The sequence below is a fragment of the Bufo bufo genome, chromosome 3 (assembly GCF_905171765.1).
Source record: "Bufo bufo chromosome 3, aBufBuf1.1, whole genome shotgun sequence".
In the NCBI taxonomy this organism is placed as follows: Eukaryota; Metazoa; Chordata; class Amphibia; order Anura; family Bufonidae; genus Bufo; species Bufo bufo.
This window is the reverse complement of record NC_053391.1, coordinates 701,131,146-701,148,389: the sequence shown is the minus strand read 5'-3', so window position 1 is coordinate 701,148,389 and position 17,244 is coordinate 701,131,146. Positions and strand designations below refer to the sequence as shown.

The 17,244-nt window shown below is 44.6% G+C and overlaps 1 protein-coding gene across 1 annotated transcript; it reads left to right on the top strand.

Annotated features, from left to right (window-relative positions):
• Positions 1 to 1,951: 1,951 nt before the first annotated feature.
• Positions 1,952 to 14,567, top strand: LOC120994238 (olfactory receptor 52N2-like). Its single transcript, XM_040422686.1, has 3 exons — positions 1,952 to 2,001; positions 4,002 to 4,912; positions 14,524 to 14,567. The coding sequence occupies exons 2-3, from the start codon at positions 4,012 to 4,014 to the stop codon at positions 14,565 to 14,567; spliced, it is 945 nt and encodes a 314-aa protein (XP_040278620.1). The 5' UTR covers positions 1,952 to 2,001; positions 4,002 to 4,011.
• The last annotated feature ends 2,677 nt before the right edge of the window (positions 14,568 to 17,244 follow it).

The window sequence follows — 17,244 nt, the reverse complement described above, 5'->3', positions numbered from 1 at the left end:
TAATAAAAATAAAAGAAATAAAACAATGTTAGATTCTGTGACTATATGACCACGGCTTATATACCAAAGGAGCGAACACAGGATAAGAACTCCTCCATAACGGAATAGGATATTTATATGTATGAACTTATATACAGTGACTGAGCTTTTGAGGAGTATTGAATATAGACATTTTTCCAAATTTTTCTTATTTTTTTATTTTTTCACATCTATTTATTTACATTCTCTCGGTTCGGACCAAGTTTAGAGAATTGATGGATTTGTGTGTCTAGAGACGGCTAGGATTACTGCTGTTTATTGCCATCTTTGGGAATTAATATCGGAGGTGCAGAGATTGCTGCTATTATCAACACCACTAGTTTCTATTTTCAGAATTTACATTAGTATTACCAACACTGTGGTTCTATTAACGCTATTTTTACAACACCATTACTCACGTAGGAGTTTATACTATTATTATTTATTGTGGGACAGAATTGATATTATAATTGATATCACTTTTTGACAATTTTTTAACATTTTTCATCTTTTTATGTATTTTGTGTACTAATAAATTATATAGCTACTTTTCATTCTTGCAGCACCGGATATTAGTGTGCCATCCATCTTTTCTATTTTTATTGTTCATACACTCTAGATTTGCTTTGCAGCTAGAGGTGTAGGATACTTGCAGAATGGTCCGGGTAAATTTGGTTACAGTTCCGAATATATTGCTGGTTTTCTGGGTCACCGTTCCCAGGTTGGGCCATTAGCCAGTTTGTTGGGCCATTAGCCAGTTTGTTGGGCCATTAGCCGGTTTGTTGGGCCATTAGCCGGTTTGTTGGGCCATTAGCCGGTTTGTTGGGCCATTAGCCGGTTTGTTGGGCCATTAGCCAGTTTGTTGGGCCATTAGCCGGTTTGTTGGGCCATTAGCCGGTTTGTTGGGCCATTAGCCGGTTTGTTGGGCCATTAGCCGGTTTGTTGGGCCATTAGCCAGTTTGTTGGGCCATTAGCCGGTTTGTTGGGCCATTAGCCAGTTTGTTGGGCCATTAGCCGGTTTGTTGGGCCATTAGCCGGTTTGGTGTGCAGCCAGTGGTTTGTGGGATTTGCAGAATGTTCTGGAATCATATGATAGTGGGTTTCCTTATTTCTGTTCATGATTACATGGGACACCACTGGGGGCGCCACCAGATTCATACATAGAAATCACAGAAAAGGTCTCCTCTTCTGAATATTGACCATTGATCAGAACCAGAACATTTTGGCACCCAACATGGGGCTCAAAGGTTGGACCCCCCTGGTCCCGTACCCCCGGAGATCAGACATAGGAGGGGCGCACCAACGGACACCGGGATCGCTACCCGTGATATGAGGTAAGAAACATCTTGCCTATACTGTGTCCCCTGGTGTAGCCTCTTGTCATCTGTCATGAGATTTTGAGATTATATTTGTCTTCTGTATTTTATAAATCGATCTATGAGCTGATATGAAGATAGTTGAGGGGTGTGTTGAGTTATAGATAATTAGCTATAGTCCGATTTGTGGTTGCTTATAGTAGTTGTATTTAGGACCTGGGAGCACATCAGCTTTGGCTGAAAGACCTGGGAGATGGTCACATGTGACCAGATAGCAATCATGTGACTCCTTCTCTCTATAACTTAACCATGGTAATGCAAAAATATATATTCTTCTATGAGATGATTCTGTTATTATATTTGTATTTTATAAATTGATCTATGAGCTGATATGAAGATAATTGAGAGGTGTTTTGAGTTATAGATAAGTAGCTTTAGCTGTATACAGGACCTGGGAGTATTTTTAACTATGGTTGAAGGACCTGGGAGATGGTCACATGTCCATGACATCAGGACCATGTGACCAGGTAGCGATTATGTGATTGGCTGACATATGTGCTGTGTGATTGCCATCCGGAAGTGCTGGAATCAGGTTGCATTTTAATGACCAGGAAGCACTGAAGGAGGCTGTCTCACAACATGAATACCCTTGGTACAGATGATCATGGTTAGTGATAATTAATCCCTCCTCTTTAGCCTTTATATGCCCAAATCTGTCTTAGTGTGTTTGTACCTCCTGACGAAGCCTACGTGGCGAAACACGTGTTGAGGTCGAAGCAGTGGGGGAACTGTGTCACCATTTTTCAGCAGCAACATGGGTAGGTAACATGGTATCTGTATTATGGTGGGACTAGTGAGTTACAGTCATTGTTATATGCCATCTTTATGAGTAGTATTGCACCGTCCAATTATACCCTACAGCATCCATTGCTGGGACGCTGTGAATAAGAGCTAGGTAGTTGTTCAACACTAGGGGACAGCAATTGCACCTGCAACTACTCCAATGTTCACAGCTTCTGTTAATTGTCTGTTACCTGCTGTATATGGTCACATTATCCCCCATTGTGATTCTCCACATTGCAGAGCCCTTTTGTGGCCCAGTCTCCATGTTCTGTCCCTTTTGAGTCTCACCTGTAATGTTCATGTGATTTATAACAAATAAAATGAGATTTTTTTACCTTGTTAAATCCTTGCTCTTTTTTTGTACAAAATGAGGAAGGGGTGCGACAGCAGTTGGGGCTCCTTTGAGGGCACACAAGTAGGAACCCCATAGTAATTGATGAGATTTTGATACACTGTGTTTTATGTGTTGTTCTGACGCCGTTATGACCTTGAGCACCTGTGTATAAACTACCGAGTTAAGGAAGCCTACCTCATTAGCCTACATTGAACACCAGCATCACACAGAATCATACAGATCCCAAAGCAGTGTCTTTACCACATCACATGAAGCTGTGCCACCCACTCAGCAGCCCAGAGATTGGCAGGGGGCATGTCCTTCCTCTCCTTGCTGGTATGGTCTCCATTCACTGACAGGAGGCTTCCAGGAGCTGGGAGCAGTAACCCCTCTTCACACTGGCCTGCGCAGAGAGCCCCCCACCTCTTGTACCAGACTGTGCACAGTCAGATCTTTCCTTCTGTTGCTGACAAGCTTTCTGCCAATCAGTTCTTCAGGAAAAGGGAATCTCTTATCTGCTGGCTCTAGCAGCTGCTCTGAGATGGCCGTACAGTGTGAGAGCCGCCCCCGAGGAGCTTATGAGAGATGTCTCAGCCCTGTCTCACCCTTCCAGTTGATAGTCCGCAGGTAGCAATGGCTCTCTTCACCTCCATGGGCCCTATAGCAGTTGCCTTCCTTGCCTCCATGGTACATACGCCACATGGAACCACTTTGCCTGCAGCCACTCATTTGCCTTGTTTGCAGACTGGTCAATGGCTATTGGTGCATGCACAGTAGATCTACTTCTGCTCCAGCATCACAGATGACTACTGCACATGTACAGATGACTCCACCCAAATAAAAGTGAGCATCTCCTCAGGAGTATGATATCACCAGTACATGTGCATTAGGAGATGCAGATCTACTGCACATGCGTGGATGAGATGCCTGGCAGTGTCAATCAAGGGGACGATCAGTGCTGGAGAGCTCTGGTGCTCTGAGGGGAAAGTACCCGCTCCTTGGGGCACTGAAGACCTAATTTACCTATGACTAAAATATGAAATTATTCAGGAATGATGCAACAGATCTGCATAATTGATGTATCTTTATTAACTAGCAGGATCAACCCCACCAGGCATTATGCCAGGTTTACTCCCAACATTTGTTTTTTAAAGGGGTTGGCTCCATCTTACACATTCAGTGAATATCGCTAGGATATGATATCAATGTCAGATAGGTGCGGTGCAGTCCTTACCTCTGGGACCCTCTCCTATATCCAGAACTGGTCCCCTCCTCTCACTTACATTATGTTGGCAGCACATCCGATGGGGTGAATGTGCTAATAGTGAGAATTTGCTTGTCTGTTGGTGGGATTATTACTTGGGTCGGATATGGGGAATCAACATTTGTAGGAACTTATGCCCGATCATCGTCCTATGTAAAAGGACTGTCCTGTCAGGTGTTAGTATAGGACTTGATACATAAGCATCTTCATTCTGCTTTTTACACAGGTGATGAATCATGGCGTCCGTCAACATTTCGAACATTTACTCCAATGTGTTTATCTTGGATGGGATCCCAGGCCTTGAGTCTTATAATGTCTGGATATCGATCCTTCTGTTTGTCATGTACGTTCTCGCGATATGGGGCAACCCCCTGATGCTGCTCCTCATTATGATGGAGCCACGACTCCACAATCCCATGTATTATTTCCTCAGTACTTTGTTCCTCACGGATATAATTTTGTCAAACTCCATTGTTCACAAGATGTTCTGCATCTTCTGGCTCAATGACAAGGAGATCACCTTTGTCTCCTGCTTTATTCAGATGTTCTTCATCCATTGCTTTTCCTCGATTGAGTCAGGAATCCTCCTAGCCATGGCCTTTGATAGATACATGGCTATCTGTAACCCTCTACATTACAGAAGTGCATTAACCAACACATTAATAGTGAAAATACTAGTGGCTCTGGTGATAAGAAGCACTGTCATAGTGATACCATGTTCATGGATGGCCAGTAGACTACCATACTGCCAAAGCCACCACATCCCTCACTCATACTGTGACCACATGGCGGTTGTGAAGTTAGCCTGTACGGACATCACCATCAACAGTGTCTATGGCTTGACTGTGGTCTCGATAGTCATTGTGTTTGACATTTCGTGCATTGCCGTGTCCTATGTCTTGATATTGAGGGCAGTTTTAAGACTCTCTACCAAGAATGCAAAGAAGAAAGCCTTTGGAACGTGTATGTCCCACATTACTATCATCGTCATGCTCTACACCCTGGGACTGTTCTCCTTCCTAACTTATAGGGTAGGTCATATAACTCCATACCTCCATGTGACCATTTCAAACCTCTACCTGCTCATCCCGCCAACTCTAAATCCCATCATCTATGGTGTGAGGACCCAGGAGATCCGCACCGCAGCTCTACATTTCTTTACACATATTGCATAGATGAATTTTGTGAAGCATGTATGGAAGGTTGTGCTGATCTGGGAGGATTATCTGTCCGGACACTCAGACTGAATAAAAATATCATTTCAACTCTGATGAGCTGTAAATCTCAGAAAACTGCTTCGTTTTCTTTTTCTTTTTTTTAATCATTTTGAGAAACTCAACTTTTCTACAATTATTATTTGTATTATTTATTATTATAATTAGGCTTGAGAACCGTCCCTTGGATCATAGATCCGAAGTTGATTTGTTCAAATACTTACATTTTAATGCTGGATCCGAACAGTATTAAAATGTATTGGCTCTGTGAAGCCAAAGTTTGCTTTGCCAGAAGTCGCTCAAGACTTCGGTTACCGTAATTCCTACTGTATGCATATTTGCGCATTAAAAAACAATTTAAAATATCAATTCAAAGTGGCTTTGGTACCAAGGTACCAGCCAGTACCAAAGCCCATTTTGGATTGCTATTTTAAATTGTTTTTCAATACACAGATATACATACAGCAGGGATTAACTGAAGTCTTGGGCGGCTTCTGGCGAAACGAACTTTGGCTCCACGAAGCCAATACATTTTAATGCTGTCCGGATAAAGCATTAAAATGTAATTATTTAAACAAATTGACTTTGGATACATGATACAAAGGACGGTTCTCAAGCCTAATTATACTATAGAAAGTCACATAAAGCCCTTCAGTCTATAGTTTTGTTTGTGGTGCCAATTGCAGCATGCGCAGGGTACAATAACAGGGCCCTCCAAGGTGTTATAACTCATGCCCCAGTTTAGGAATGCCAGAGTGGTGTAATGTCTCTGTATGGTAATGGTGTCAACGGTGTCTCCTACCTGGGTATGGCTGGACTCCTGGCTCCTGGCTCACTTGCAATAAAATGAGTGTAGTGATAGGAGGAGTAATAGAGGGATTTTGCAGCAGAAATTGAGATCAAGACCTTTGGTAAAGTTCAAACTCATCTTTACTGAGGGTAACTTTCATCCAAGCAAGGTACAGCTTTAGTCTTAGGTCCCAACAGGCTTTCAGCAATGGTTGGCAGGAATTTATCTTCTGCTCTATCAACCTGGAGCTTGCAGGAAAGGACGTCTGCTTTGTAGCTCTAAACATGTGACAGGAATTTGACTTCTGCACTTTCTATCTTCTGCTGTATGGGGACTGACTAGCTGAGGAAGAATATGGCTTCTCCTGGGTCTCTGGACTTTACTCACAGTTAGGCTCTCAGGGAATGCTTTCGTCCTGGAACTGGAGGTTGTCTGCTGTTTCATCCAGCCGAGGCTGCAGGGCTCAGGCTGGGGATTTGATCAATGTCTCAGCCGAGACAAGATCCTGTTTTTCTTCCCTATATATGGGAGCTCCTAACTCGCACATCCTTCCCCAACAGGGGTGGCTGGCACACTCCCTCTAACTTCCTTCCCTCCCAATGCTGCAGGATGTGGGCACAGCCCACTCTGCTCACAGAGGGGGGAAACTAAACTGGGATGAACTATTCCAGCTTAGATGTACTAAACTGAACCTAAGTTCTTACCAGACCATTGCTGCCACCTGCTGTTGAACATGGAAAATGACAACAATTATTAGATTTAACAAGATTTATGCACACCTGTGAATGACACAATGTAAAATTACATCAGATGACAAGGTTAAGGCTCTTAACAGATTGTAGCAGGGTAGAAGAGTTTAGTAACACAACTCTGGGGTGTTACACCTGCAGAGAAGTGATATCAATAATTTATATAACATATCACGTTTCAAAGATGCCTATGAAGGTGCCTGAACCGGACGACTACCCTGACATAAGATAACAGGGGACAAGAAGGATGGGGAGATTTAGATTTTTGTTCACATGGAAGATAATCCATTGCCTAAAATGTCTGGAGAAGACAAAGGAATGTAGAGGGGATGGAGGGGTCTGGAGAGGAACAAAGGAGACAGTGGGTAGAAGAGGGGGAAAGAGACGTCTGGAAGAGCAAAGAGGACCATGAGGAGACAAAGGAGTCTGGAGAGGACATAAGATATTGGAGGGGGCAGAGTCTGGATGGGACAGAGGAGTATGGAGGAGAACAAAGGGGTCTGGAGGGGACAAAGGAATCTTGAGGCGGGGAAAAGGAAAATGGAGAGGACACAGGAGTCTGGAGGGGATAGAGGATTCTGTAGGGGACAGTGTCTGGAGGTGGACAGAGGGGTCTGGAGGCAACAGAGCTGACTGGAGGGGACAGGGGAGATTGGATGGGGTAGAGGAGATTTTAGGGAGCAGAGAAGTCTGTAAAGAGCAGAGGAGTCTGGAGGAGGCAGAGGAGTATGGAGGAGACTTCTGAAACGTTATGGAGGTTGCCCAGCAGAGTAAAACATTTTTTTTTATTAAAGTGCACAGAATTGTAAAAAGAAATAAAAGGTCACAACTCAACATCATAGATCACCTTGCCGCTTTGGCACCTCCGCTTCCCTGTCAGTCTCTACTCTGGGCTTGACACACAGCCAGAAATGACCACTCAGCCAATCACTGCCCAGAGTGTGGCCCACCTCAACTAGTGACTGTCCCAGAGGTCATCGCACCCCTATACTTCCCCACTTAAGGGGGGAAAAATTCCTTCCCGACTCCAATCAGGCTTCAGAATAACTCCCTGGATCAATAACTCCTCTAGTAGCTATAGCCTGTAATATTATTACACTCCAAAAATACATCTATAAAAACTTTTTAATACATGAATAATGATTAGAGATGAGCGAATCAAAGTCTGCCGCTTTGGCACCTCCGCTTCCCTGTCAGTATTTACTCTGGGTTTAAAACACAGCCGGAAATGACCACTCAGCCAATCACTGCCCACAGTGTGACCCACCTCAACTAGTGACTGTCCCAGAGGTCATCGCACCCCTATACTGTACCATAATATTATTGCCCCCTAGTTGGCCAAAAAATAATCCTTTATTTTTAATAAAGTTTAATTTAAAAAAAAGTCCCCCTCAAGAAAAATCAAGAATCCCCTTTTTCATAAAAATAAATAGATTAGATTCACCTTTACAGTATTGTTACTGTGCCAGTACAAGTACAAAGCCAATAAAATACAGTTAGCAACATATAATATTATTTAAATATGCATAATACAAAGACACAATAACAATTAGTAACTTAGATGATAATCAATGAAGAAAACATTCAAGAATTCACCATTATCACTGCTTCTGGGAAGAAAGTCTTCCTAAACCTAGTAGTCCGAGAACAAAGGCACCTACAGCACCTCCTGGATGGAAGAAGCATACGAAGACCATGGATAGGAAGCATCATGTCCTCTGTAAACTCAAACAGCGCCTGTAATAGTGATGAGTGGCATAGGCAATATTCGTTTTTGCAATATTTAGCAAATTTTTCACATAATATTTGCAATAAATTTGCGAACTTCTAGAATTCTTGATCTCCAGTCATTATTTTCACGATTGCTCAAATCGGCACTAATATTATTTTTTTTGCACAATACATGCAGCTTCCCATTTTATCAGTTCTGAGTAGATATTACTGATTGGTGCACTAAGTATTGTTGTGACATCACAGCACTATGTCTGTAGCATGTATGTATGGACAGCAGAGAAACAGTAATCCCTATCACACTACCTAACACCCTGCACTGGAACCTATCAGCTCCACTATATCAGGATATAACCTACACTGACTATCTCCCACTAACTATCTGTATTATACAGTCCTGATCAAAAGTTTAAGACCACTTGAAAAATGGCAAAAAAATCCTATTTATCATGGCTGGATCTTAGCAAGGTTCCAAGTAGAGCTTCAACATGCAATAAGAAGAAATGGGAGTGAGACAAAACATTTTTTGAGCATTCAATTTAATGAAAACAACGAGTAAACTGATACAGGCTGTTTTTCACCCGATCAAAAGTTTAGGACCACACCTCCAAAAAAAAACTAAACCCCCCCAAAACAGAAATCCAACTTCCAAACATGAACTCAGTAATGAGTAGCTCCGCTATTATTGTTTATCACTTCAAAAATTTGTTTCGGCATGCTTGATGCAAGCGTTTCCATAAGGTGAGTGGGAACATTTCTCCAAGTGGTGAAGACGGCCGCACGAAGGCCATCTACTGTCTGGAACTGTTGTCTATTTTTGTAAACTTCCCTTGCCATCCATCCCCAAAGCTTCTCAATTGGATTTAGATCAGGGGAACACGCAGAATGGGCCAAAAGAGTGATGTTATTCTCCTGGAAGAAGTCCCTTGTCCTGCGGGCATTGTGTACTGTAGCGTTGTCCTGTTAAAAAACCCAGTCGTTACCACACAGACGAGGGCCCTCAGTCATGAGGAATGCTCTCTGCCACATCTGGACATAGCCAGCAGCCGTTTGACACCCCTGCACTTCCTGAAGCTCCATTGTTCCACTGAAGGAAAAAGCCCCCCAGACCATTATGGCGCCCCCTCCACTGTGGCGCGTAGAAAACATCTCAGGTGGGATCTGCTTGTCATGCCAGTAACGTTGGAAACCATCAGGACCATCAAGGTTACATTTTTTCTCATCAGAGAACAAAACTTTCTTCCACCTTTCAATGTCCCATGTTTGGTGCTCTCTTGCAAAGTCCAAATGAGCAGTTCTGTGGCGTTCAAGGCGACGAGGTCTTTGAAGATGTTTTTTTGTTTTTGAAGCCCTTCAGTCTCAGATGCCGTCTGATGGTTATGGGGCTGCAGTCAGCACCAGTAAGGGCCTTAATTTGGGTCGAGGATCGTCCAGTGTCTTGACGGACAGCCAATTGGATACTCCGGCTCAGTGCTGATGAAATTTTTTTGGGTCTTCCACTTGACTTTTTTGTTCCATAACCCTTAGGATCATTTAAGAAATTCCAAATGACTGCCTTACTGCGTCCCACCTCAGCAGCGATGGCGCGCTGTGAGAGACCCTGCTTATGCAGTTCAACAACCCGACCACATTCAAAAAGGGAGAGTTTTTTTGCCTTTGCCATCACAACGTGTGACTACCTGACAGAAAATGAAAATGAATCCACATCTTTGCACAGATTTGGCCTTTTAAAGGCATGTGGTCCTAAAATTTGGATCAGCTGAAAAACAGCCTGTTTCAGTTTAATTGTTATTTTCAATTAATTGAATGCTCAAAAATGTTTTGTCTCGCTCTCATTTCTTCTTGTTGCATGTTGAAGCTCTACTTGGAACCTTGTTAAGATCCAACAATGTAAAATATGATTTTTTGCCATTTTTCAAGTGGTTTTAAACTTTTGATCAGGACTGTATGTTACTATGTTACTAAGGCCTCATGCACACGACCGTTGTGTGCACCCGTGGCCGTTGTTCCGTTTGACGTGATATTCTGCGGTCCCATTGACTTTCAATGGGTCCGTTGAAATTTCGGCTGCTGCACCCGTTTTGTCACCCGCGCCCGTGACCCGTGTTTCCTGTCCTATTTTTTTCACGGCTAACGGTTCGCGGCCCCATTCAAGTCAATGGGGCCGTGAAAAATCACGGATGCACACAAGATTGTCATCCGCGTCCGTGATCCGTGTCCGTGATCCGTGTCCGTTTTCCCTATCATTTTCAATGCAAACTTGTCTTAGTTTTTTTTTTCACTTTTCATGACCGTGGATCCTCCAAAAATCAAGGAAGACCCACGGACGAAAAAACGGTCACAGATCACGGACCAACGGAACCCCGTTTTGCGGACCGCAAAAAAATACGGTCGTGTGCATGAGGCCTAAAAGTGAGTGGATACATAGGCTTAGAAAGTGATGAAAGGTTTTCTTTTAAAGTCTAACAGTCACGGCTGTATGTGAGCAACATTAGTAATACACAGTAAAGAGCTACTGACTGGACCCAGAACTAGGGAGGATAACGGGTGACCCCTGTCCGACCCTCTACGCTCTCCCTATTCTGCTAAAGCACATGCCCGGATCCAAATGGCGGAACGAGGCATGCCCACGTGCCTAAGACTAATGACCACTGTAACCCCTACAATAGTGGAAGGGGCACGGCCACCAGTGCCCTACTCAGTATATGGAGGGAACCGTGGCCACCTCAGATCCAGTCAGAAAATAAACAGGAACACAACAATGTCTGCACACTTAGCTGACGGTGTTGCAGCCGCAGAGAAGACGGATCCAAGGACAGGCTGGCAATATCCGGAGTGCTAGCTGCAGCAGAACACAGGTCCAGTGAACTGATAGCTACAAGTGAAGAAACAAAAGCAAGAGCTACAACTGAAGTGAGAACTATAATCCACATCCTATCATAGGAGGAGGGGTGATATAAAGGGAGGGAAATCAGACACATGAAGAACAGCTGTGGTGAAAGAAACCAAAAGTAAACAGAGTAGTGAGAACTCCTCCCAGCTCTAGTAGTGACATCATCACAGGGGTGGAGAAACAGAGCTGTGAGAACGTCCCAAAGCTCTGGTAGTGACACTAACTCATTACTGAGTTCATGTTTAGAAGTTGGATTTCTGTTTTGGGGGGATTTAGAGGTTTTTTGGAGGTGTGGTCCTAAACTTTTGATCAGCTGAAAAACAGCCTGCTTCAGTTTATTCATTGTTTTCATTAAATTGAATGCTCAAATTTTTTTTGTCTCACTCCCATTTCTTCTTGTTGCATGTTGAAGCTCTACTTGGAACCTTGTTAAGATCCAGCCATGCTAAATATGATTTTTTGCCATTTTTCAAGTGGTCTTAAACTTTTGATCAGGACTGTAGTACAGTAGGTGAACCCGATTTTGTGTCAATCTCGCTGTATTTCTCGGCGAGATTGAGCACATACGAGCCCCATCGCGGGAGCCAGCGCCGAGCTGGCTTGCCGCGATGGAGACAGAGCCGTCATAGAAGCGACGGGAGATCCGACTTGGATTCCCGCCAATTCTACACGTGTGCGGCGTTTGTTATGAATCCTGAGGGGGAAGTCCCCGCCGGATTTTAAATAAAAATCCGGCCTGGGTCCCGCCCTCAGGAGCATACCGGGCCCTTAGGTCTGTTATGGGTTGTAAGGAGAGCCCCCCCTACGCCGAAAAAAACGGCGTAGGGGGCCCCCCTACCTCAGAGCACCCTGTCCCCATGTTGATGAGGACAGGGCCCCTTCCCGACAACCCTGGCCGTTGGTTGTCGGGGTATGCGGGCGGGAGGCTTATCGGAATCTGGGAGCCCCCTTTAATAAGGGGGCCCCCAGATACCGGCCCCCCACCCTAAGTGAATGAGTATGGGGTACATCGTACCCCTACCCATTCACCTGCAAGAAAAGTGGTAAAAACACAAATAAACCACACAGTGTATTAGAATATTTTATTTTTCTGCTCCGGAGGCCGCCCCCTGTCTTCTTTATTAGCTCTTTTACCAGGGGGGGGGGCTCTTCTTCTTCCGATATCCCGACGGGTCTTCTCCGCTATCCGGGGGGTCTTCTCAACTCTCCGGGGTTCTCCTTCTGTCTTCTCCTTCTGTCTTGTTGTCTCCTTCTGTCTTCTCCTTCTGTCTTGTTGTCTCCTTCTGTCTTCTGTCTCCGGGGTTCTCCTTCTGTTTTCGCCTCTCTCTGTTGTTGACTCGGCGCACCCCGGTTCTTCGTCTCGCGAGACGTCTCGCGAGACGAAGAATCGGGGTGCGCCGAGTCTCGCGAGATGAAGAACCGGGGTGCGCCGAGTCAACAACAGAGAGAGGCGAAAACAGAAGGAGAACCCCGGAGACAGAAGACAGAAGGAGACAACAAGACAGAAGGAGAAGACAGAAGGAGACAACAAGACAGAAGGAGAAGACAGAAGGAGAACCCCGGAGAGTTGAGAAGACCCCCCCGGATAGCGGAGAAGACAGAAGGAGAACCCCGGAGACAGAAGACAGAAGGAGACAACAAGACAGAAGGAGAAGACAGAAGGAGAACCCCGGAGAGTTGAGAAGACCCCCCCGGATAGCGGAGAAGACCCGTCGGGATATCGGAAGAAGAAGAGCCCCCCCCCTGGTAAAAGAGCTAATAAAGAAGACAGGGGGCGGCCTCCGGAGCAGAAAAATAAAATATTTTAATACACTGTGTGGTTTATTTGTGTTTTTACCACTTTTCTTGCAGGTGAATGGGTAGGGGTACGATGTACCCCATACTCATTCACTTAGGGTGGGGGGCCGGTATCTGGGGGCCCCCTTATTAAAGGGGGCTCCCAGATTCCGATAAGCTTCCCGCCCGCATACCCCGACAACCAACGGCCAGGGTTGTCGGGAAGGGGCCCTGTCCTCATCAACATGGGGACAGGGTGCTCTGAGGTGGGGGGGCCGCAGTGCGCCCCCTGCCCCAGAGCACCCAACCCCCCATGTTGAGGGCATGCAGCCTGGTACGGCTCAGGAGGGGGGGGGGGGGCGCTCGCTCGTCCCCACTCCCTTCCTGGCTGGCCGGGTAGCGTGCTTTGGATACGGGTCTGGTATGGATTGTAGGGGGACCCCCTACGCCGTTTTTTTCGGCGTAGGGGGGGCTCTCCTTACAACCCATAACAGACCTAAGGGCCCGGTATGCTCCTGAGGGCGGGACCCAGGCCGGATTTTTATTTAAAATCCGGCGGGGACTTCCCCCTCAGGATTCATAACAAACGCCGCACACGTGTAGAATTGGCGGGAATCCAAGTCGGATCTCCCGTCGCTTCTATGACGCGCTTGCTGGGATGTGCTGTCACTATCCCAGTGAGTGCGAGATCTCGGCACCATGTTGCCGAGTATCAGCGCGACGCTGTCGTGCTAAAAACACAATGTCAGAAACACCTACTGTATATAAGGCCGAAAAAAGCCCTCTGTCCATCCACTTTAGCCTGTTATGCTGCAAGTTGATCCAGAGGAAGCCGAAAAACCCCTGTGAGGTAGAAGCCAATTTTCCCCACTTAAGGGGGGAAAAATTCCTTCCTGACTCCAATCAGGCTTCAGAATAACTCCCTGGATCAACAACTCCTCTAGTGGCTATAGCCTGTTATATTATTACACTCCAGAAATACATCTATAAAAACTTTTTAATACATTAATAATGATTAGAGATGAGCGAATCAAAGTTGACGAAATAGATCTGATTTTCAGGAAAAATTCTATTCTCACCAAACCCGAATTTCCTCACGCTTCGTGGTAACAAATCACATTTTTTCCTAAAATGGCTGCTGCACGTGTTAGGGCATGGAGCAAAGAACTCTGGTAACGAGGGATCACCCACAATGCCATGCATGCAGCCAATCAGCAGCCAGAAACCCTGTGATGTCACAACCCTATAAATAGCCTCAGCCATCTTGGATTCAGCTATTTTCCCAGTGTACTTAGTGCAGGGAGAGACGTCAGCAGGCGCTAGGGACAGTGCTAGGAAATAACTTAAAACTTTTATATTGCTGTATAAAAATTCAGGGAACGGATAGGAAGGAATCATTCCACAGTATTGAAGCAGAACAGGGTTCAGTCGGGGAGGTTACAGCCTGGGTAATAGGAACAATCCTATTACACCTTGCTGCACTGACTGGGGACCCAAATTGCCATTATACAGCTCTGTAATTTCAGCAAACCGTTCTTATTAGGGTGCAAGTGCTGTGTGATACCACCATTAACACGGTTTATTACAAGAGTGAGGGATTAGAATCCTCCATCTTGTGCATATGTGTAAAAATTTATAAGCAAGCTGGAAGGATGTAGGGAGTTTCTGTGTATATAGTTCAGAAGTTCCTAGCTGCAAGGTCAAGATAGCAGCTCCCTCATTTTCTTATCAGAGTTTGACATACAAGATAGAGTTATGTTCCTTCTGAGTTTCGGGATGTACTGCTGAAGAATGTCAACTTTGAGATAAGATGCTGCAGAAACTTTTAAATTATTAGAATTCTGTTAGTATGGTGCGGAAGTATTGCCTTTTATGTATAACCAATCAAATCATTAGTTCCGCTTTTCACCCCCTTGGTGGTGTGCCAGATTTGTCTGTGATTATCTGTAGTGTTATAAAAATGTATGCTTGTGTGGAATAAATTAGAGAGAATCTGATTCAGCAAGTGTGTCTGTCAGCTCTCTGAGCACTCTTAAAAAAAACTTCAATTGGGACCCCGACAATTATAGAAGAAGGGTTTTTTGCCCCAACAAAACTTGGGCCCAACGAGGGGCTTGACTAAAGGACACTTCATTGATCTCCTGACTACTTGGATAATCCGGACCAGGACGGACAGATATAAAAGACAGCGCTGCAAGGTAAGAGACTTTATCCTACATTATATCTGTGCCTCCCTGACCGGTTGTCTGATTCAAGGGATTGTTGAAGGAACGTACGTATAAAGTCCTTTTACAGTCAAGTCCATATTGATAAAGAACCTTGAAAGTTGAAAATACCTATGATTGTTGGGTTTAGTTTCTGATCATGAGTAACTTTGATTGGGATGTTTTTGGTCTGGCTTTAGGAGTCAATGTATATGTTTTGTTTGTTCTTTACTGTGTTTGGAAAATTGCAGAACATTATAGAAAGGTAAATCTCAGTAACAGAGTACACTAGGTGATATAGTGAGGAAGCTCTGAGGAAACTGAGGGGAAACAGACGTCTGAATTTTGTTACTGTCTATAGTTGTTCTGGTACAGTTGAAGAGCAATGGGGAATAATTTTAGTATACCCGAAAGTTATAAGACAGCCAAAACATTGGTGAAGGAAAGAGGAGGTAAGGAGGGTCTGAAGAATGTGGACAGAGTGTTAAAAAAGGCAGGGATTAAGTATGGGAATCTTAACCCACAGGTCTGGAGAAGATTCAGTAGGACATATTGTGGTTGGATAAAGGATCATGATTGTGAAGAAGTGGTTGATACATGGATAAAAGTAGCTCGTGAGGTTGAACCTGAGGGATGGAGAGGAGAAGTTGTGCAAGGTAGATTGTTGTATAGTCAGAAACAGAAAGGCAGTACCATTCCTGGTTGACACGGGGGCATCCAAACAATAGTAGACCTGAGTTTCTTGCAGCCTCATCAGTTAACCCCTTGTTATGTACCGGCTGTGGGATTTACAGGAGAAACAGTTTTTGTCCATGAATCTGAGCCAGTTAAACTAAAGATAAAAGACAGTACAGTTGTTACCCAATTGTTAGATAAAGAAAACCCTAGGGACTGATGTTTTGCAAGCTCTGAGAGCCCACATACACTTTTACCACGATGGCACTACCCATGTAGATTTTGGTGCCCCAGAGGAAGTATTATGTCCCCTAATAGCAACACCGGCCCTGTCTGAGACTGAACCATCAGAATTAACCCTTGTAGCCTAGGCTTTTCTTAAGGTGGTTTAAATGACAAAAATACGTGGTCTCAAAAGGCAGGAAATGCTCAACCCAAATGCAGTTGTGCATTTATGCTCGGGGGAGCATATACTTTGCTTGTGGTCTGTTGCTAAGGGTGTTCCCCAGCAAAAAATGTATACATTGGAGGATGCCTGCAGCAAACCACTAGTGCTACAGAGACATCCTACACCAGATTGTAAAATGTGTGGATGTTGAATGATATAATGATGTGAGTCGGACCTTACGCTGCTGTAATTTGCCCATTGGCTCCTGGTACTACCCATATGGTACAAGTAGGTTAAGCGTTAGGTCCCATGCCACTTGAGAAACCTTGAGGTGGTGCGCGGGCTCAGGTATGTCCTTAATATAAGGATATACTGGCTAAAGTCTAATTTTTAACATCATTGTGAGGGTTTAGTCAGATGTTACTGTTTGTATCCACCACAGTAGTGCACCTATTCTTGTAACTATTTGTTCTTGAGGTGGTACCGAAGGATTTATGGGCAACATCAAAAACAGACATAGGGAAACTTCCCGTGTCTCCGGTCATGGTGCATCTTAAGCCAGGATGTCAGCCCCCCTCAAGTGAAGCAGTACCCCTCAGGCATGCCCAGGAGAAAGCAGTGGCCAGTCAGATTGATGCTTTTTTCCAAGCCTGTGCATTGAAAAAATCAGTTTCTCCTGCTAATGCCCCACTGTTCCCAATAAAGAAGAAACTAGTTAATGGACAGCCTGTAAGTTACAGGATGGTTCATGATCTTAGAGAAGTTAATAAGGTAACAGTTTTACAAACTCCAATAATGCCAAACCTTACTGTCACAAGTTCCATCCACTGCCACATGTTTCACAGTGATAGATCTGGCAAATGCTTTCTTTAGTGTCCCGCTGCATCCTAACTGTCAGTATCTGTTTGCCTTTACATTTACGGGTAACCAGTATACTTGGACCGTCCTGCCTCAGGGAGCTCAGAACTCCCCGACCATGTATACACAGGCTCTGCAATCTGTCCTTACAGACCGGGCACCGCCCGGCTCAGTGGTCCTGTTATAATACG